The sequence below is a fragment of the Chlorocebus sabaeus genome, chromosome 24 (assembly GCF_047675955.1).
Source record: "Chlorocebus sabaeus isolate Y175 chromosome 24, mChlSab1.0.hap1, whole genome shotgun sequence".
NCBI classification, from domain to species: Eukaryota; Metazoa; Chordata; class Mammalia; order Primates; family Cercopithecidae; genus Chlorocebus; species Chlorocebus sabaeus.
The window spans coordinates 29,102,786-29,125,802 of record NC_132927.1 but is presented as its reverse complement, the minus strand read 5'-3'; the positions used below and the strand labels follow the sequence as shown (position 1 = coordinate 29,125,802).

General features: G+C 42.2%; 1 protein-coding gene across 1 annotated transcript in view; it reads left to right on the top strand.

Annotated features, from left to right (window-relative positions):
- Nucleotides 1-2,646: 2,646 nt before the first annotated feature.
- The window catches only part of ERO1A (endoplasmic reticulum oxidoreductase 1 alpha), a 59,018-nt gene continuing 38,647 nt past the window's right edge, over nucleotides 2,647-23,017 (top strand). The window contains exons 1-4 of the mRNA XM_007986697.3: nucleotides 2,647-3,232; nucleotides 16,167-16,286; nucleotides 17,657-17,740; nucleotides 22,124-22,162. Coding sequence (XP_007984888.1) covers nucleotides 3,119-3,232; nucleotides 16,167-16,286; nucleotides 17,657-17,740; nucleotides 22,124-22,162 — 357 coding nt within the window. The 5' untranslated portion in view covers nucleotides 2,647-3,118. The remainder of the gene's footprint in view (nucleotides 3,233-16,166; nucleotides 16,287-17,656; nucleotides 17,741-22,123; nucleotides 22,163-23,017) is intronic.

The window sequence follows — 23,017 nt, the reverse complement described above, 5'->3', positions numbered from 1 at the left end:
AGGCTTTATTCGTTTCCCCTTTTCTTATTGTGTTTCTCATTTTTGATGGCCTAATCTTCATTTATTAGTACTGTGGCCAATGAAAGGTTTTCATTTATTCCACGAACATATACAAAGACAAGATCCTTGTTAAGGATCTCTGGGAGTCTCAGGAACATTTGAAACACAATCCCTGCTCAAGAAGTTTAAAGATGTTACAATTCAGTGAAGAAAGATGAAGTAGAAAATATCATTAAAGATTACATACTAATGCTGAAATGAACATGGGAGTGCAGATATTTCTTTGACATACCAATTTTACTTTTATTTATTGATTTATTTTTTAAAGACAGAGTCTCACTCTGTCACCCAGGCTGGAGTGCAATGGTACCATCTTGGCTCACTGCAACCTCCGCCTCCTGGGTTCAAGCAATTCTCTCACCTCAGCCTCCCGAGTAGCTGAGACTACAGGGACACACCACCATGTCCAGCTGATTTTTTGTATTTTTAGTATAGACGAGGTTTTACCATGTTGGTCAGGCTGGTCTTGAACTCCTGACTTCAAGCGATCCGCCTGCCTCAGCTTCCCAAAGTGCTGGGTCAGGCGTGAGCCACCATACCCGGCCTGACATGCCAATTTTAATTCCTGGGTCTGGCCCTAAAAAGGATAACTGGGGCCTTTATATAGGAATATGAAAAAGCTTTTGGCCAGGCGCGGTGGCTCACGCCTGTAATCTCAGCACTTTGGGAGGCCAAGGCAGGTGAATCACGAGGTCAGGAGGTTGAGACCATCCTGGCTAACATGGTGAAACCCTGTCTCTACTAAAAATACAAACAAATTAGTTGGGGGTGGTGGCGTGTGCCTGTAGTCCCAGCTACTCAGGAGGCTGAGGCAGGAGAATCACTTGAACCAGGGAGCTGGAGGCTGCATTGAGCCAAGATCGTGCCACTGCACTCCAGCCTGGTGACAGAGCAAGACTGTCTCAAAAAGAAAAAAAGAAAGCTTTCAGGTTAGGAGGGAGATTGTATTAATATGTATGTGAGACATGTTGTAGATACTAGAATTAGAGCTTCTCAGGTCCATCAGGATCTCACATGGGTTGTTGACTTTTTACTACATGTCTGCTTGGCAGTGATAGAGCTCTAGGGTTTGCAGTAAAATACTTGAGTTTGAGTCATTTGAACTATTTCAACTTCTAATGTGCATGCAAGATGTCGGAAAGCTGCCAGTTTCACCTTGAAACTATCTTCTTAGGCTTGGTGAAGTGGCTCACACTTGTAATCCTAGCACTTTGGGAGGCTGAGGCAGGCAGATCACTTGAGGTCAGGAGTTCGAGACCAGCCTGGCCAACATGGTGAAACCACGTGTCTACTAAAAATACAAAAGTTAGCTGGGTGTGGTGGTGCAGGCCTGTAATCCCAGCTACTCGGGTGGCTGAGGCATAAGAATCACTTGAACCCGGAAGTGGAGGTTGCAGTGAGCCGAGACTGCACCACTGCACTTCAGCCTGGGGGAGGAAGTGAGACTCTGTCTCAAATAAAAAAAAAAAAAATTTTTTTTTTTTTTAAAGTAAGGCCAGGTGCGGTGGCTCAGGCCTGTAATCCCAGCACTTTGGGAGGCTGAGATGGGTGAGTCACCTGAGCTCAGGAGTTAAGAGACCAGCCTGGCCAACATGGCAAAACCCCTTCTCTCCTAAAAACACAAAAATTAACGGAGTGCGTGGTGGCTTATACCTGTAATCCCAGCTACTCAGGAAGCTCAGGCAGGAGAATCGCTTGAACCCGGGAGACAGAGATTACAGTGAGCCGAGATCATGCCACTGCACTCCAGCCTGGGCGACAGAGCGAGACTCCGCCTCAAAAAAAAAAAAAAAAAAAAAAAAAAAAGGGTAATCTCAGAAAATCGCTCTTGAGGAGTTTGAGAACAGCCTGGGCAATACGGTGAAACCTCGTTTCTACTAAAAATAAAATTAGCCGGGCATGGTGGCGCACGCCTGTAGTCTATGCTACACAGGAGGCTTAGGTGGGAGGATCGCTTGAGCCCAGGAGTTCGAGGCTGCAGTGAGCCGCGATCGCATCATTGCAGAAGAGCCTGGGTGACCCAGGAAGGCCCTATTGGGGGGGGGGGGAGGGGGAAAGCATATAGACTAGTCCCAACGCTGAATGTTAAAAGATCAGGACTCGGGATCACAAGACCTGGCTCTATCACTACCCAGCTCCAATCCTTGCTCACGTTACCTCACTTCTCTGAAGGGCCTGTTTCCTCCTATGATATGAGAGGGTGGCTTTCACCCTCGCTGTCCAATACAGTGGGCACTAGCCAGTCACATTTGACTATGAAATGGGTCTAGTTCGCATCAAATACACACTAGATTTCAAAGACAAAAAAGTCAAATATGAATAAATTGAATATTGATTATATTTTGAAATAATAATTTGCACATTCGGGGTTAAATAAAAATATTTTAAAAATAAAAGGTACCTGTTATTTTTACTCTTTTGCTGTGGCTACTAAAAATATAAATGACATATGCCGCCCTGGTCTAGATGCTCTCTAATATCCCTTTCAGCTTTAAGACTCCGCCGGGAACACGGTGGACACGTAATTCGTACGATTTGATTGCCTCGCATTGAGATACGGAAGGATTGGCCCGGAGTGAGCGGGATGGGGCGGGGCCCCCGCAGGAAAATACAGGCCGCTCCGGCTTTCGCTCTCGCTCTGGGAACGGGAAGGTCCCCCGACAACCGCGCAGGGCCTGGGGTTGTGCGTGCCGGGTCGCATCTCCAGGCCGGGGGCGTCAGAGAGCCGGGGGCGGGCGCGGGGGCGGGCGCGGGCGCGGGCCCGGCGGGCCGGGCGGGGCCGAGCCGGGAAGCTGGTCGGTGCGTCAGCCTCACGCGCCGGGAAGGAACCGGTCCGAGGCCCCGGGCTGCCGGCGCGGGCGCCGCGGCACGTCCGCAGGCTGGGTCGCTAGGTGGCAACCGCTGAGAGGCGGGAGGGCTGAGGCGGGCCTGGGAGGCGGCCCCGAGGTGGGGCGCCGCCGGGGCCGGCCCGCGCGGGCTTCATCTGAGGGCGCACGGCCCGCGACCGAGCGTGCGGACTGGACTCCCAGGCGTGGAGCGACGAGCTGCCGGAGCGGCAATGGACCGCGGCTGGGGATTCCTGATTGGCCTCCTGGGCGCCGTGTGGCTGCTCAGCTCGGGCCACGGAGAGCAGCAGACCCCGGAGACAGCGGCACAGAGGTGCTTCTGCCAGGTGAGCGATGTGCCCGTTGGTGCTGTGGGTCCCGGCGCCCTCCGCGGCGCGCTCTGTCCCGCACGCCCTGGCAGGTGAGCGGCTGGGGGTGCGTCCTTGCATCTCGTCCCGCCGGGAACGAGACTCCTGTGCTGCTGCCCGGTGGCCGGGACTGCATCTGGCTTGGCGTGGACCGGGCCTCCACGGCAGCCTGGACGTCGGCGCGTCCTCCGGTGCTTCGGCCCAGGAGAGGGGTTAGGTGCACGCGGTTGAGTGGGTTTATGCATCTTTGTTGGTCTTCTCTGCCCAGGGAGAGTGTGCACAGTGTACAACGCACTGCCAGTATTTGCTATTTTCACAGAACCTGGATCTTTCTCACTTCTCTCTTGACCGGGAACTTGTGTACCCAGTGCCAGTGCTGCGTGCATTTCGCCAGCCTTTCTGGCTAAGACGTTTGTGGGCTGCTCTCAGATCTCGGTTAGGCGGAAGAATGGCTGCGTGTGGTTTTTTTGTGTCTAAGCCCAACTATCTGATGTCTTTGGGACCGCAGTTGCCCTCTGTTTTCCGGTCCTGTGTGCTCTTTTTCTCGAATATAATGAGATTCTCTCATCCTGACACCCATTAAGCTGGTATGAATTGGGAGGATGGTCCTTATTCTTCAGTGCACAAGTTTGATATACAAGCGGATTATGATCATTTCCTTCTGTAAGAGATGTGGTTCCTTGAGCAAAAAATTCAGAAAAACTTACAGGTTTCCATTATCCTCAATATCTGGTATTTCAATGTGATTACTCTTGTCAAAGCCACCTTTTGGTTGACTCTGTTGATAAAAATTACGTTTTATACAAAACTAAGGGGTAGGCATCCATATTATTCGTAAGTGGATTTTGCTAGTAATTTATTACCGGAAATAACGTGTTTAGGGGCATGATACCATGTAGAAGGAAAGATACGTTTAAATATTATGAAAGGTTTCTCTTCCACTGCTTTACATTCTTGGATATTGTTTTGCTGAGTGATTTGGGAGTTGGTTAGTGTTATCTAGGAAACTACTGGAAGTTGACAGAAAATTGCTACTTTACAACTAAGACATTGAAAAGCCCTTTACCCTCAATGATTGCCAACGACACACAATCAAGTACTTAAAAGGAAAAAGGGTCATTTTTCTTCTGATTAGAAATACAATGCAACACCGAGATTAAACATTTTAAAAAAAAGATAGAAATAAGTGACTTTAAAATATTCGTTACGGAAAGAAGATGTCCAATGTAACATTTTCAACTACATTCTGGAGATTTGGAGAGTGGAATAAAAGTACATGTTGAACTCTTCAACTTTTACTTTTGTTTTCCCTTAGTAACCTTTTTGGCGTTCTGCTTAAAATTGGAGAACTTTAAATTCTTTACATTTATTTTCTTTTTCTTCTAACTAGTGATTAAACTTTTCCTCTTTCACAATACCCTCAGATTCAAATACTTCCCTAACATAAACTTCTGTTAAGCCCCTTTTTCTTTTAGAACGAGGGTGGCTATCTGTGTTTCTTTTCAGAATCAACCTTGAAAAATAGTAAATTGGGCTGAGTGTGGTCACTCCAGCCTGTAATCGCAGCACTTTGGGAGGCCGAGGTGGGAGGATCTCTTGAGTCCAGGAGTTCAAGACCAGCATGAGCAACATAGTGAAACCCATGTCTTTACAAAAAAAAATTTAAAAAAGAAAAAAGCTGGGTGTGATGGTGTGCGCCTGTGGTGTCAGATACTTGGGATGCTGAGGTGGGAGGATGGCTTGAGCCCAGGAGTTCGAGACCAGCCTAGAGACCTGGTCTGTATTAGTCTGGGTTCTCTAGAGGGATAGAACCAGTGAAATGTGTGTGTGTGTGTGTGTATATATATATATATAAAGGGATAAAGGGGAGTTTATTAAGTATTAATTCACACAATCACAAGATCCCACAATAGGCTGTCTACAGGCCGGGGAGCAAGGAGAGCCAGTCTGAGTTCAAAAACTGAAGAACTTGGAGTTTGATATTTGAGGGCAGGAAGCATCCAGCATAGGAGAAAGATGTAGGCTGGGAGGCTAGGCCAGTCTCTCTTTCACATTTTTCTGCCTGCTTATATTCTAGCCATGCTAGCAGCTGATTAGATTGTGCCTACCCGGATTAAGGGTGGGTCTGCCTTTCCCAGCCTACTGACTACAGTGATTGAGGCTGTGGTGAGCCATGATTGCACCACTGTGTTCTAGCCTGTGTGACAGAGTGAGAGCCTGCCTCAAAATAATAATAATAATAGTAATAATAATAATAATAATGTAAACCGAGGATCATATAGTTAAAAAAAAGTTTTAACAGAAATTTAGAAATTTAGAATGGTCTACTTATCTCATGATTTGAGGGAGCCTAAGTGAAAAAAATTAAAAAAAAAAAAGATCTTCTTAACTAAGAACAGAGACTATCGATTCCAATTCTATAAATGAAACAATAGGGCCAGTAATGGAAGGGATGAGGATGAGGGGAGAAAGAAGGAAAGGTGGCACTGATGAATAGACATGCAGAGAAAAATAGAGGTAAGCATATAGACAGACATACACAGAGAAACAGCATGAGAGGGAAAAGAAAAAACAATGAAGAAAGAAAAGGGGAGATAAATGGTACTAATCATTCATTCAACAAACGTAACCACTCTGCACATTGACCAGAGTGTTTGGGATACAGAAATAATTATGGCATTATCCCTGCCCTGAAGAGCTATAGTTTAGTGAATAATGTTCACTGGGGATTCGTGGGAGGCACAGATCCTAAGCACTTAAAAAAACAAGTTAGGAAATATTGCTAGAAACTAAATTAAAAACTAAATTTTCACCTAATATTTGGAAATACAAGTTAAAATCTTCTCTGGTTCTGTTTACAATATCCAGTGAGCTGCACAGTCCCGTTGATTGTTTTGGTAATAGTTTTATCTTTTCTTCCTGTTGCCTGTCCCTCTTACCACATCTGCCTTGGGTTAACACATCCCCATCCATCATCACACTGTTGCATGGTGCCTGGCTTATTGTAGCGTTCAGTTCACAGAATGTCAGGTCTGATTTGAGCCAGAGCTGTGGCCTTAGAAAGTCATTGAATTAAAATGTGTAGAGCTCTACAAGTAATCAGATTAAATTCGTCAAGCATATGTTGAAACCTACTGTGAACAATTTTGGGGAGATCAAAAAATGAATTCAAAAAAAAGGTGTGACACTTCCAAAGTGAGCCTGGTAAATAATTGATGCTCAACAAGTCCTAGGGAAATTATAAGATGCGAGCACTATGCCAGCAGGAGTATATTTTAAAAATTATTCTGCGTAGCAAGCCATTTGCATGTTTTCTGGAACTGATCTTTCAGATTGGTTGATAACTCCAATGAAGTCTTTGAATTTGGTCAGTTGCTACATACACCTGTTAGTTGACATCAAATCCTGCTAAAATTATTTTCACTGTATGTTGTAAGTTCCTTTGATAATAGTGCTTAAGTGTTAGTTGCTCAAAATGAGTGATTCATTGCCTTAGACTTGTGAATCTGTATATGTAACCTCATGTAAGAATGGTGTATACAACCTAGGCCAGGCGCGGTGGCTCACGATGTTTGTAAACTCTGATTTGCTCATGATGTTTTGTTGTTTTTTTTTTTTTTTTGAGACGGAGTCTCGCTCTGTTGCCCAGGCTGGAGTGCAGTGGTGTGATCTCGGCTCACTGCAAGCTCCGCCTCCCGGGTTCACGCCATTCTCCTGCCTCAGCCTCCCAAGTAGCTGGGACTACAGGCGCCAGCCACCACGCCTGGCTAATTTTTTTGTACTTTTGGTAGAGACGGGGTTTCACCGTGTCAGCCAGGATGGTCTCGATCTCCTGACCTCATGATCCACCTGCCTCAGCCTCCCAAAGTGCTGGGATTACAGGCGTGAGCCACTGCACCCGGCCTGCTCACGATGTTTTATCAATCTTAATATGGCTAGTGCTAGTAGCACTCAAGATAGCTTATTGGAGCATGGTAAATCTCTGTCAGGCTAATGAAAGGGGAGAGTAGCTCAGAGTTCAAAATAAATACTCCAAAAATGGATATTTTTTAGCTTGGCGTGCATTTAGCAGATTTAACCTGTCAATTGTCTTGTTAGGTCAATTGAAACAATGGTTTTAGTTGTTAGCCCCAGTGGCTGAGCCATGGGAGAGACACTTGCTAATATGTTGAGTGGTGGGTGGAAATAAGCCCAGGATTAAAACTTAGTCAGAGGGATCTTTGAAACAGGTTACACTGGAGAGGTGTGCACTGATTCTCATTGTGTGCTGCATTCCAGGCTTTTCTGAATAAACTGTGTGGAAGAAATATTTTCCTGATGGTTGCCAGTCATTTGACGACAATTTAAAGTTTCAGCAAGACTAAGTCTTTAAAACCAAAATGACCTGTAGCGTTCTAGGTCCTTAGAATGGTGCCTACTACCTGGTGTGGAATCTTTGGTATTTCCCTGTTTCCATTGACAGACTTGTCCCAGTGTACTTGTGTCAACAGATGAGTACTTTTCATGTTATTTTTTTATGGTCATAAAACACAATAATTAAGTACACCTGAAGTTCTTTGCCAACTAAAGCACACTGTGAGCACATCAATTTATTTATGTATTTCTCTCCACGTTTATTGAGGTATAATTGACACATAAAAATTGCATATATTGGCTGGGTGTGGTGGCTCACGCCTGTAATTCCAGCACTTTGGGAGGCTGAGGCAGACAGATCACCTGAGGTTGGGGGTTCAAGACCAGCCTGACCAACATGAAGAAACCCCATCTCTACTAAAAATACAAAATTAGCCAGGAGTGGTGGCACATGCCTGTAATCCCAGCTACTCAGGAGGCTGAGGCAGGAGAATTGCTTGAATCTGGGAGGCAGAGGTTGCGGTGAGGTGAGATCGTGCCGTTACTCTCCAGCCTGGATGACAAGAGCAAAACTGCGTGTCAGGAAAAAAAAAATGCATATATTTAAGGTGTAGCACATAATATTTGATATATAAGGTCCTTATCCTTTTTTTTTGAGGCAGAGTCTTGCTTTGTCACCCAGGCTGGGGTGCAGTGGCATGATCTTGGCTCACTGCAACCTCTGCCTCCTGGGTTCAAGTGATTCTCCTGCCTCAGCCTCCCAAGTAGCTGGGAGTACAGGCACCCGCCACCTTGCCCTGTTGGCCAGGCTGGTTTTGAACTCCTGACCCCAGGTGATATGCCCTCCTCGGCCTCCCAAAGTGCTGGGATTATAGGCATGAGCCACCGTGCCTGGCCCTTGCCCATTTTGTAATTGGGTTATTTGTTTTTTTGTTGTTGAGTTGTGTGAGTTCCTTTTATATTTTGGATATTAACATCTTGTCAGACAGATGGTCTGCAAATATTTTCTCCCATTCTGTAGGTTGCCTTTTCATTTTGTTGCTTGTTTCTTTGTTGCATAGAAACATTTTAGTTGCATGTAGTCCCACTTACTTGTTTTTGCTTTTGTTGCTGGTCTTTTTGGTGTCACATAAAAAATCATTGCCAAGACTAATGTCATGGAGCTTTCCTCCTATGTTTTTTTCTAGAGGTCTTGGTGTTTCAGGTCTAACATTGAAGTCTTTAATCAGCTTTGAGTTGATTTTTGTGTATATTGTAAGATAAAGATCCAATTTCATTTTTTTGCACATGGATATCCAGTTTTCCCACCACCATTTATTGATGAGACTGTCCTTTCCCATTGTATGGTCTTGGTCAAAGATTAGTTGGCCACATATGTGTGGGTTTATTTCTGGGTTTTCTATTGGTTTCCATTGGTCTATGTATGTGTTTCTATGCTGATACAACACTGTTGTGATGACTGTAGCTTTGTAATATAATTTGAAATTACGAAGTACGCTGCTTCCAGGTTTGTTCTTCTTGCAAAATTGCTGTAGCTACTTGAGATCTTTTGTGGTTCCATCCAAATTTTACAATTTTTTTTTCTATTTTTGTGAAAAATGCCATTGGAGTTTTGATAGAAATTGCACTGAATCTGTAGAACACTTTGGGTGGTATGGATATTTTAACAGTATTAATACTCTCAATTTATGAACATGGGATATCTTTCCATTTATTTGTGTAATCTTCAGTTTTTTTTTTTATCACTGCTTTATAGTTTTCAGCATACTGATCGTTCCTCTCCTTGTTAAATTTATTCCTAAGTATTTTATTCTTTTTCATTCTATTGTAAATAGAATTGTTTTCTTAATTTTTTTTGGATAGTTCATTGTTAGTGTATAGAAACACAAATGATTTTCGTATGTTGATTTTGTTTCTTGCAATTTTACTGAATTTATTAGTTCTAATGGTTTTCTGGTGGAGTCTTTAGGATTTTCTATACATAATTTCATGTCATCTGCAAAAAGAGACAATTTTACTTATTTTTTATTTGGATACCTTTTATTTTTTTCTCTTTCCTAATTCACACTTTGAGCACGTTTAAAAGATATTTCATAAAAAATGTATATGAGGGCTGGGCGCCGTGGCTCACGCCTGTAATTCCAGCACTTTGGGAGGCCTATGCGGGTGGATCACCTGAGGTCAGGAGTTTGAGACCAGCCTGACCAACATGGTGAAACCCTGTGTCTGCTAAAATACAAAATTAGCTGGGCGTGGTGGTGGGCGCCTGAGGCAGGAGAGTCTGTTGAACCTGGGAGGCAGAGGTTGCAGTGAGCTGAGATCGCACCATTGCACTGCAGCCTGGGTGACAAGAACAAAACTCCATCTCAAAAAAAAAGTATATGAGGAATAGATTCTTACAGTGCTTTGAGTGAAAAAATAAAATAATGTATGATAAGACTAGAATATATTGATACACAAGAAAACTTTAGAAAGTGTTGTTTTGTCTTTCATTGCAAATTAAAGGATACCTGTAACACGAGAATAGTGAACAAGCAGTATGTGGTAATTTTCCTTTATCCTGCCTTTTGCATTTGGTCAAATCTGACAGAGTCAACAGACAAAGTAATTGAGGCTCCTTCCATAGCTAACTGTTGGTTATCTAGTTCTTTGTTCCATTGGGGCTACAGATGTCAAATTTTTGGGAAATTTTAGCTGCAAATTTGGCTGTATTTTTCTTATTCATGATGAAAATGCCATGTGCTACTTTGGGAAGTAATACATGCTTCCCTTTCATTGGAAGCATTTAAGCAGAAGTAGGGTAATAACAGTTTACTTTGTACTATTTACCTTGGTATCACATCTTTGAGATGAAAACTATTACTGTTTTCTTTTCTTTTCTTTTTTTTTTTTTTGAGACGGAGTTTCGCTCTTGTTGCCCAGGCTGGAGTGCAATGGCGCAATCTCGGCTTACCACAACCTCCGCCTCCTGGGTTCGAGTGATTCTCCTGCCTCAGCCTCCCGAGTAGCTGGGATTACAGGCACATGCCACCACACCCTGTTAATTTTTGTATTTTTAGTAGAGATGGGGTTTCTCCATGTTAGTCAGGCTGGCCTGGAACTCCCAACCTCAGGTAATCCGCCTGCCTCAGCCTCCCAAAGTGCTGGGATTACAGGCATGAGCCACTGTGCCCGGCCACTATTTTCTATTAATACGAGAAACCAAGGCCTAGAGAGGTTAAATAAGTGAAAAACTAATGACTGGAAGAGATGGGATTCAAACCTAAGGAGGTCTGATGTTAGAATGTACACACTATTGGCCGGGCGCGGTGGCTCAAGCCTGTAATCCCAGCACTTTGGGAGGCGGAGACGGGTGGATCACGAGGTCAGGAGATCGAGACCATCCTGGCTAACACGGTGAAACCCCGTCTCTACTAAATATTACAAAAAACTAGCCGGGCGAGGTGGCGGGTGCCTGTAGTCCCAGCTACTCGGGAGGCTGAGGCAGGAGAATGGCGTGAACCCGGGAGGCGGAGCTTGCAGTGAGCGGAGATCTGGCCACTGCACTCCAGCCTGGGCGACAGAGCAAGACTCTGTCTCAAAAAAAAAAAAAAAAAAAACAAGAATGTACACACTATTATTACACACTGCCTGTTCCTTGAGGGATATTAATGGAGGCATTTTCTGTTTTGCTTGGGAGGTTGTAATAGAAAGCCTTCCGAGGCTCTCTAACTCTTAAAAAGACTAGGACTTTTTTTTTTTAAGGCAAGGTCTTGCTCTGTCATTCAGGCTGGAGTACATTGGCATGATTATGGCTCACTGCAGCCTCGACCTCCCAGGCTCAAGCGATTCTCCCACCTTAGCCTCCTAAGTAGCTGAGACTACAGACGTGCGCCACAATGCCTGGCTAGTTATTTTATTTTTTTGTAGAAATAAGGCCTCGCTGTGTTGCCCAGGCTGGTCTCAAACTCCTGGACTCAAGCAACCCTCTGGCCTTCACCTCGCAAAGTGCTGGAATTACAGGTGTGAGCCACCATGCCTGACCAAAGGCTAGAATTTTGAAGTGGTCCATGTTAATGTGTCAGGCCTACCTTGGTCCTCCTATTTACCGTCCCTCAACTGGGGCCTTCTTATCTCTGCTTATTAGATTGGCCCTCTACCAAAAGCTGTCATTACTTGAAGCTTAGAGCAGTGAACCTCAAACGTTAGGATACTAACCTTTAAAACACATTAGCTTTTTAAAAAAATTTAGATTCCTATGGTAGGTCAGAGTTCTGTTTCACCTTGGGATATAGTGTAGTAGTTATTTTCCACCTTACCTTTGTTCCATTTAGTAGTTATTTAGGCAGCCTTAGCACTTCCTGAAACAACATCCAGTCCTCCCTGTTCCAGGTTGGCACCTGTCTTTGGTCTTAGTTGAGGTAATAGGATTTTGCTTTGTTTCCAGGATCCTGTTCTGTGTCTATTAACTGTATTTTACCTTAGCCCTTTCCTGAAGCTCTAATCTTTATCTTTTTGTTTGAGATAGGGTCTTACTCCCATTGCCCAGGTTGGAGTGCAGTGGTGCAATCTCAGTTCACCACAGCTTCGAATTCCCAGGCTCAAGCCATCCTCCCACCTCAGCCTCCTAAGCATCTGGGACTGCAGGCGTATGCCACCATGCCTGGCTAAGTTTTTTTTGTTTTTGTTTTTGTTTTGTAGTTTTGGTTGAGACAGGGTTTTTTTATTTTTTAATTTTTTGAGACGGAGTCTCACTCTGTCGCCCCGCTGGTGGCGTGATCTCGGCTCACTGCAAGCTCCGCCTCCCGGGTTCACGCCGTTCTCCTGCCTCAGCCTCCCTAGTAGCTGGGACCACAGGTGCCCGCCACCATGCCCGGCTAATTTTTTGTATTTTTAGTAGAGACGGGGTTTCACTGTGTTAGCTATGATGGTCTCAATCTTCTGACCTTGTGATCCGCCCTCCTCGGCCTCCCAAAGTGCTGGGATTACAAGCGTGAGCCACCGCGCCTGGCCGAGACAGGGTTTTACCGTGTTGCCCAGGCTGGTCTGGAATTCCTGGGCTCAAGAGACCTACCAACCTCAGCCTCCCAAAGTGCTGATTACAGGCGTGAGCCACTGCCTGACTGAGATTCTATTCTAGTAACATGCTTTGTTCTCTGGTTTCTAGAACTGATCCTGCCACCATCTTTGCCAGACTCTCTCCCAGGGATCAGGTTGGCAGGCTTATCTGAGCTGTCAGATGGCATGAATTTCCGAGAATCTTCCTGTCTTTTCTTTACTGAACTGTCTTCATCCATTGAAACTCCTGCCACCCTTATTATACTCCCTTAGCTGCCCTGCCACCTGTGGTTGTAGTTAAGAATACCTCGTACTCCATATATCAGAAGGGGCAGAACATTTTTTCTTTTTTTGAGACTGAGTCTAGCTCTGTCGCCCAGGCTGGAATGCAGTGGTGTGATCTTGGCTCTCTGCAACCTCTGCCTCCCAGGTTCAAGCAGTTCTCTGGCCTCAGCCTCCTGAGTAGCTGGGACTACAGGCATGTGCCACCATGCCCAGCTAATTTTTTTTTTTTTTTTTTTTTTTTTTTTTTTGAGGCAGAGTCTCGTTCTGTCGCCCAGGCTGGAGTGCAGTGGCGCCATCTCGGCTCACTGCAAGCTTTGCCTCCCGGGTTCACGCCATTCTCCTGCCTCAGCCTCCCGAGTAGCTGGAACTACAGGCGCCCACCACCACGCCTGGCTAATTTTTTGTATTTTTTTTTAGTAGAGACGGGGTTTCACCGTGTTGGCCAGGATGGTCTCGATATCTTGACCTCGTGATCCGCCCACCTGGGCCTCCCAAAGCAGGGATTACGGGCGTGAGCCACTGCGCCCGGCCAAGAACATTTAAAAATCTACCATTTATCCTGCCTCCTTTCCTTTGAGGTCTCTTGGCTATATGCCATCTCTGCTCTGGAGGATTTTTGCATTTCTTTCTGGTTTGGGGCTTCTTAGAGCTTCCTTTGTAATGAGGATAGAGATAGGAAGAATGATGGAGACAAAAGGTGTTTACCTTTGTTGCTTGCTTTACTTGCTATGTGTGTTTCTGCCCCTGTGCTTGTGTACTCTGGGGCACTGAGCATACCATGGGTGACATGGTTCTAGATATGTTTAATGAGACAGTATGGTGCTGGTCCCCAGTGATGAGTGCCAATGGACAACATTCATGTATTCACCCACCTCTTCCACAAATAATAATAATAATAATTAATAATAATAATTTATTTGTGACAGGATCTCACTTTGTTGCCAAGGCTGGAGTGCAGTGGAGTGCAGTGGTGCAATCTTGGCTCACTGCAACCTCTGCGTTTTGGGTTCAAGTGATTCTCCTGCCTCAGGCGCCCAAGTCGCTGGGACTACAGGCATGGGCCACCATGCCTGGCTAATTTTTATATTTCTGGTAGAGATGGCGCTTCACCATGTTGGTCAGGCTGGTCTCCAACTCCTGACGTCAAGTGATCCTCCGGCCTCAGCCTCCCAGAGTGCTGGGATTACAGGCCACAAATAATTATTGAGCATCTACTGTGTGCTTTCTGGAAGTATATGATTTTTCACTCAAGGATTTTATACTCTAGTGGGCAGGAGCCAAATAGATAAATTCACTGCTGTGAGGTACAGTAATACTTAGATAATAGTGTATGGAGTGACCTGGGAGCAGCTGGAAGAGGCATTTAACCCGGCGGGTGGTAAGGAGTACTGGAAGGACAGCTTGCTGAAAAAGGTGATACTGAGCTGAGTCTTGAAGATTTTTTTTACCTTAAAAATGAATTCCTCTGGGGGAAGAATGGATGCCTTAAAACTTGCTCTCAAGTTTTTCATGTATTTCTTTTTGTAACTTAATGTCTCTACTTTGCATATGTCCCTTTGGCCTTTGCAGTCTCTGTGTCTGTCATTCTTTGTATAATAATTCATATCAAATAGGAGAAACAGCTATTTTTTGTCCCTAGAAGTTCTGCTCTTAAAGTTCAAAAGAAAGTTTGAAAAATCAAATCATTTAGGTTAAAAGTACTTTGTGTTGTTGGTATCCAAAATTAGGACTCTGAGATTCTTGTGTATTCAGAGAATTTTTAGTAGGAAACAAGGACAAATTTGCATATGAAATGAAAATAGTTATTACATGACAAAATATGTAGATCAGATTTCTAGAAACTGAATTAGTCCAAAACAAGTAAGAATAGGAAAAGCAGTAAAAAGTTCCTCTTGAATATTGCTGTTGTCATCCAAAGTATTCTTATTTCTTTTAGGTGAAAAATTTCCATTACTCTTTTGTGATATTCTCAAATTAAAGTTTAGGATTTTACAGTATTCTAAAATACTGAATCTTAATTCAGTATTTCAATAGAGTATTATTGATTTGCTTCCTTGTCAGTAGATTTTTAAATTATTTATTTCTAGGCAATAGATCCTCCTAAAATATAATCCAAAGTAGATTAAAATGCAAATATCTAGATCAGAGTATGATAAATATCTCTTTTCTGGAGCATGCTATATTTAACATTTTTTTTCTAGGTTTGTTTTTGTTTTTGGAATCATATTTGTTTCTTAAAGCAATCTTTAATTCTGTTAGATGTTTTTCTAGCTCAAATAAACACTTAAGAATTTTAGTTTAATTTGGCAAGTAACACTGGTGAAAAAAAGAATTCTAGTTTCATAACTGATAATATTTATTATCATTACCATTGTATCCTAGGATATGCACATTTAATAGCTTGATTTAGTACATATCATTGAGATGTTAGCTTTAAAAATTTGAAGAGCAGACTGACTTTGAGGTCAGTTTGCTGTTTCATTGTTACTAATGATAAGTAGTTTCTAAGCACCATTCCAAACCTTTAAGAAATTGTTACAGCCTATTATTTGAGGGTTGTTAGATCTTTACTGAAAGCTAAGGATGGGAATGCAGCTGTGCCTCAGAAAAGAAGTGGAAGTGGGAGCTGGAAATCCCTCAGATATCTAAGTAGCATGTACTTTCTCTCTATCTCCTACTTCTGCTTCTTTGTGTATCTTTTTTTCCCCCAAGAATTCCAAGCACAATCAAGCTTTGTGTATCTTTTAAAACTTTTCTGCTCTCTGCCATCTGGCTCATGTGCTCCTCAGTTCACATGATGGAGTATTTGTTTACTGGTCTTGCCACAGGGAGACATCTTTCCCTGTTATTCTCAATTCTAGGATCCTAGACGCGGACCATGACCTGGTTTGAGTTAGATGCCTACCCTTGGTCAGGTCAACTATGGCCTGGAGGGCAGAGTTACAAAATAAATGGTTGCCAGGGGACCAACTCTGTGTGTGTGTGTGTGTGTGTGTGTGTGTGTGTGTGTGTGATGAGCTCTGCACACCTTACAGAAGTATCCAATCCATTTCTCAGTATATAGCAAGAACAGCAGTATTACTAGATTATTGTCATACCCCATCTCAAGAAACTATGTGGGAGGAGGGAGGATAAGGATTGGTTGTATAGGGGGCTGTTTCCTAATAACCATGTGAGGAAAAAGAACCCTGTTGCATTTAGGACATTTCAATTTAATATTTCATTTTCTTTGTAACAGGTTAGTGGTTACTTGGATGATTGTACCTGTGACGTTGAAACTATTGATAGATTTAATAACTACAGGCTTTTCCCAAGACTACAAAAACTTCTCGAAAGTGACTACTTTAGATATTACAAGGTATTTTTAATTTTAATTTTTTTATATATGAATGCTTTAAATGGATAATTACATTTTCTTAAGAATTACTGAGCTTCAACATTGTAGTTGTTAATTAAAATTGATATAGGCTTTGTTAAGAAAATTCAGTTCATAAGAGTGAACCATGTGATTCTGAAACCATCCATTGGATAATTTTAGTAACTGAATTTTACACAATAGAGTTAGAACCTAGTTGGTTAAATTGAAGTTAGGACAGAAGTTATTATATATTGTTATTAAAATGGTGAGATCATAATTTTCTAAAACAGATTGGTTTCAATTAATTAAAATAATTAAATATTTTTTGTAGAATCATGACTTTATCCTGACCTATATTATTTTAACAAATGACTTGTGCTGTTTTATCCTGAGATATCTACTAGAAGAGTTTAGAAAACCTGACCAATGGAATATTTAGTTGTAGTCAGAGTTTACAATTGTCTATTCTCTATCTGTTAACTCTTTCTTGTTTGAAAAGAATGTGAGTCGAGCTACTTTGGCTCCTAGTTGCCCTCTGTTCAGGGTCTATTTAATGGCGGTCAGTGTCTTTTTTTTTTTTTTTTGAGACCGAGTCTTGCTTTGTCGCCCAGGCTCGAGTGCGGTGGCGTGATCTCTGCTCATGCCAACTTCTACCTCTCGGGTTCAGGCAATTCTCCTACCTCAGCCTCCTGAGTAACTGGGATTACAGGCACCTGCCACCACACCCGGCTAATTTTTATATTTTTAGTGGGGTTTTGCCATGTTGGCCTGGCTGGTCTTGAACTCCTGACCTCAGATGATCCATCCGCCTTGGCCTCCCAATGTGCTGGGATTACAGGCATCAGCCACCATGCCCAATCCAATCTGTGTCCTTTTTTTTTTTGAGACGAAGTCTCGCTCCTGTTGTCTAGGCTGGAGTGTGGTGGTGCAACCTTGGCTTACCGCACCCTTCGCCTCCTGGTTTAAAGCGATTCTCCTGCCTCAGCCTCCCGGGTAGCTGGGATTACAGGCACCTGCCACCATGCCCAACTAATTTTTGTATTTTTAGTAGAGATGGGGTTTTTCCTTGTTGGCCAGGCTAGTCTTGACCTCCTGACCTCAGGTGATCCGCCCGCCTTGGCCTCCCAAATTGCTGGGATTACAGCCATGAGCCACCGCTCCTGACCCAGTCTGTGTCTTTCTAACCAAGTCTACCAATTTATACCAGCTTCACATTTATGCAGTTGTTGGAAACTGGCAACAGAAGGTGGAAGAAATAATATGTTTGCAATTGATAACGTGACCAAGTTATAGCACCATAATTTGTAACTGGCAATTATAATTTTGGGATTCTGATTTTTATAATTTTTTTTCCTATTACTATTTTACAGGTAAACCTGAAGAGACCATGTCCTTTCTGGAATGACATCAGCCAATGTGGAAGAAGGGACTGTGCTGTCAAACCATGTCAATCTGTAAGAACCATGTATACATTTAAAAACTGTTACATGTTTTTTCGTCCATTACAACTTTTTGTTTTGTTTTATTTATTTATTTTAAGAATTTTTTTGACAAAATAAAGATGAGGTTGCCCAGGTTGGTCTTGAACTTCTGGGCTCAAACAATCCGTCTGCCTTAGCCTCCTAGAGTGCTGGGATTACAGGTGTGAGCCACTGTACCCGGCCCATTACAACTTTTTAAAGGGGGCCAATATAACTAAACTAATCATGCAGTCCTTAGTTTAAATATAACATTCAATATTTATACATTAAGAACCCAAACTTATAAAACTTATTTTGAATTACACTGCCTTCATAATAATAGAATTAACATTTTGTGGTTAATATAGTCCTTTTACTTATTAGGGAGATTGATAGTAGTTCTTTTGGCTTGATGTTTATTTTTCCTCTTACATCTTTTCTGAACCAAGTTATGTATATAGCATAATAAAATGAAATTAATTGAAGTATAAACAAAATTCCGTCCCCCCTTTTTTCGGGTGTATTTTTGCCTTGGATTCCTGGGGTGTGAGTGGACAAAACACCTGGTTTTACTTAGGAATTTTCAGAGCTTTAACATTTGAAGTATCCTACTGTGAAAATAGAGTTTTAAAAATATTTTTGAATGACAATTTATTCCCTTTAAAAGTACATCTTTTTATTTTACTTTTAAAATAAAGTTGACCTTTTCTTTTTTGAGACGGTGTCTCACCCTGTCGCCCAAGCTGGAGTGCAATGGCACGATCTCAGGTCACGGCAACCTCCGCCTCCTGGGTTCAAGCAATTCTCTTGCCCTAGCCTCCCAAGTAGCTGGGATTACAGGTGTGCACCAACACCTCCAGCTAATTTTTTGTATTTTTAGTAGAGATGGATTTCACCATGTTGGCCATGTTGGTCTCGAAAGTTGACCATTTTAACAGTTTTTGTGTGTACAGTTCCGTGGCATTAAGTATGTTGACATTGTTATGCAACCATTGCCATCATCTGTATCTAGAACTTTTCATCTTCCCAAACTGAAACTGTAAACTGTTCCTATTAATAAGTCTTAATTTCTCCCTCCTCCCAGTCCCTGGCAACCACCATTTGGGTTTTCTTTCCAAATTTGACTAATCTGGTACTTCGCATTAGGGGAATCATACAATATTTGTCCTTTTTTGCATGGTTTATTTCACTTAGCATAGTGTTTCTAGCCTGATACATGTTTGTAGCATGTATCAGAATTTGTTTCCCTTTTTTTTTTTGCTCTTGTTGCCCAGGCTGGAGTGCAGTGGTGCGATCTCAGCTCACCGCAACCTCCGCCTCCCAGGTTCAAGTGATTCTCCTGCTTTAACCTCCTGAGTAGCTGGGATTATAGGCATGCGCCACCATGCCCAGCTAATTTTGTATTTTTAGTAGAGATGGGGTTTCTCTATGTTGGTCCATGTTGGTCAGGCTGGTCTTGAACTGGTGACCTCAGGTGATCTGCCCGCCTCGGCCTCCCAAAATGCTGGGATTACAGGTGTGAGCCACTATGCCCAGCTTCGATTCCTTTTTAAGGCTGAATAATATTCCACTGTATGCCTATACTATGTTTTGTTTATACATTCACCTGTTGATGGACTTTTGGGTTATTTCTACCTTTTTGCTATTGTGAATAATGCTGCTATGCACAAATATTTATTTGAGTCCCTACTTTAGTTTTTTGGGGTATATACTTAGAAGTGGAATTGCTGGATCATGTGTTAGTTCCATTTGTTTTTTCTGAGGATCTGCCATGCTGTCTTCAACAGTGGCTGTACCGTTTTACATTCCTACCAGCAATGCACAAGAGTTCCAGTTTCTTCACATTATTGACAATACTTTTACTTTCTGTTCTTTTGGATAATAGTTATCCTAATGGATGTGAAGTGGTATTGTGATTTTGGGTGGTTTAATTTTACATATGTAAATATTGTTATCCAGACTTATCTAGCATGTGGAATTAAGGCCAATGTCACATACTATTTATGGGCATTTTACCATGAGAATGAGAAGCATGTTTTTTGTTACATTAATCCTCATATAGACACAACTTACTGCAAATTAAAGGATTAATTTATGAAACACTTTGTTACTATTAAAGCATGAGCATATCATTAAAGTGATATTAACAATGTAAACATTTTGTATTCTAAGTTTTACGTTTATAATTTAGTAATAGAAAAAATTAGTTGGGGAAATTTACCAGTATCCTAGTTATATGAATTAGTAAAAATGCTAAAATATGGTAGATGCTTAATAAAGAAATTTAATTATACTTTTCATTAAATGAGCTTTTTATTAATATTAGAAAATATAAATATTTTACAGTTATTGCAAAGTCAAATCTCATCTTGAGATAGCAATTATTTCTGATTATTATTGATGAGGCGTAGAACTAGGGGATGCCATTTGGAAAAGAACATTGGAGGGAGCAGAAACGCTGAAAATACTGTAGCATAAAATAATAGCTTATTGATTCCATCAGTTGACAGACTGATGAATGAGATGTATTTCATTGTAAATCCTAGAGAAAACAACCAATTTTAGCATTTGAGAAATGTTAAATATATATTTATTATTTGATTTGAATGTATAAAAGTGCTATAAAAGAATCAGGTGAAAGTTATCAATTTGCACTGAAAAATTGAGTCAGGATCTGGTTATTTTAAGCTTCTGCAGAGCTGGGAAGAACTGAAAGGCAGAATGCCTTTCATGCCAATACTTTTTTGTTTGTTTGTGTTTTTTGCTTGTTTTTGAGACAGGATCTCGCTCTGTTGCCCAGGCTGGAGTGCAGTGGTGTGATCTCGGCTCACTGTACCCTCTGCCTCCTGGGCCTAAGCAATCCTTTCATCTCAGCCTCCCGAATACCTGGGACTACAGGTGGACTACAGGCACACATCACCATGCCCAACTAATTTTTTGTACTTTTGGTAGAGACAAGGTTTCACTATGTTGCCCAGTGTAGTCTTTAGCTCCTGAGCTCAGATGATATACCTGCCTTGGCATCCCAAAGTGCTGGGATTACTGGCATAAGCTACTGTACCTGGCAGCAATACGTGTTTTTTTCTTGAACTGATGTTATGATGGAGAAAAGCTTTTTTCTTTAAAAGATCATTGGAAGGCCAGGCATGGTGGCTTATGCCTATAATCCCAACACTTTTGGAGGCCAAGGCAGGCAGATCACTTGAGGTCAGGAGTTTGAGGTCAGCTTGGCCAACATGGTGAAACCCTGTCTCTACTAAAAATACAAAAATTAGCTGGACATAGCAGAGTGCTACTCGGGAGGCTGAGTTACAAGAATCGTTTGAACCTGGGAGGCAGAGGTTGCAGTGAGCTGAGATCTGCCACTGCACTCCAGCCTGGGCAACAGAGTGAGACCCTATCTCAAAAAAAAAAAAAAAAAATCTTTGGAAGATATTTATCCATCTAAAAATATTCTTAGTTTGTAAATACAGATAATATTAGCTTAGCAGAGAAGTGCCACGATTAGATCAGGGTTAGAATGCTAACTGGCAATATTGTGGGGAGTGTGGAATAGAAGATGAGATGGGGAAGAGTCTGGTAAAGTAACATAAATGTGTTAGTCCATTTTGCATTGCTATGAGGGAACACCTGAGACTGGGTAACTTATAAAGAAAAGAGGTTAATTTGGCTCCCAGTTCTGCAGTGGGAAGAAGCATGGTGCCAGCATCTGCTTGGCTTCTGGTGAGGCCTAAAGCTTACAATCATGGCAGAAGGCAAAAAGGGAGCTGTCATATCACATGGCAAGAGAGAGCAAGAGACAGCAGGGAGGTGCCAGGTATCAAGTGAACTAATAGATTAGTTCTAGATAATAGAACTTATTACTTCTAGATAATAGAGCTAATAGATTAATTCATTACCTCATAGATGGCACCATGCTGTTCATGAGGGATCTGTCTCTGTGACCCAAACCCCTGGGTTCCAAGAACCCAGAATATCTGGCCATCACAGAAAACAAAACAAAAAAAATTCTACTAAGGACCACTGGAGTAATATCAAAAGAACACAGGTGTGAATATCAAGTTAGCACTCAGTGGATCTCCTAGTGGCCAAATATGGGACAATTTGAACATCCAAAGGAATAATGGCTAAATGACTATTTTTACATTTCCTTGCTGTAATATATATATAATGTATGCTCAGCAATCCATAGAATAATTTGTTCTTGAATTTTTATTTACTTTTAAGAAATCATATAAATACTACCTAACTATTCTGTTAAAAAATCCAACTTCGATAATTTGTTTTATGGATTTTTCTCATAAATCATAGAAATTTAAGATATGTTTTAAAAAGATAGAATAAATGCCATCTAAAAACATATTTTTTCTTTTTCAGGATGAGGTGCCTGACGGAATTAAATCTGCGAGCTACAAGGTATGTACGTATACCTATTGATGTGTCCAGTATCTTAATGAAAAACTTGAAAAACCTGCCTTGTACATACTATCCCATTTATCTGCTTCCAACGGTGAAACCCCTTGAGAAGTATTTATACTGAATAGCTCTCATTCTGTTTGTTTGTTTTTGTTAATGTTTTATTTTATTTATTTATTTATTTTGAGATGGAGTCTTGCTCTGTTACCCAGGCTGGAGTGCAGTGGCGTGATCTCAGCTCACTGCAGGCTCTACCTCCCAGGTTCACACCATTCTGCCTCAGCCTCCCGAGTAGCTGGGACTATAGGTACCTGCCACCGCACCTGGCTAATTTTTTATATTTTTAATAGAGATGGGGTTTCACTGTATTAGCCATGATGGTCTTGATCTCCTGACCTTGTGATTTGCCCGCCTCGGCCTCCCAAAGTGCTGGGATTACAAGTGTGAGCCACCGCGCCTGGACAACATTTTATTTTTTATGTACTTTATTTTATTTATTTTTTTGAGATGGAGTCTCACTGTGTCGCCTGGACTGGAGTGCAATGGCGTGATCTCGGCTCACTGCAACCGCCGCCTCCTGGGTTCAAGCGATTCCCGTCTCACCCTCCAGAGTAGCTGGGATTACAGACACCCACCACCATGCCTGGCTAATTTTTGTATTTTTAGTAGAGATGGAGTTTCAACATGTTGGCCAGGCTGGTCTCGGACTCCTGACCTCAGGTAATCTGCCCGCTTTGGCCTCCCAAAGTGCTGGGATTACAGGTGTGAGCCACCGCATCCAGCCTGTTTAACATTTTATTATGGAAAGTATCAAAGATAAAATAGAGGGAAAAAATTGTATCTGAAAGTCTGTAC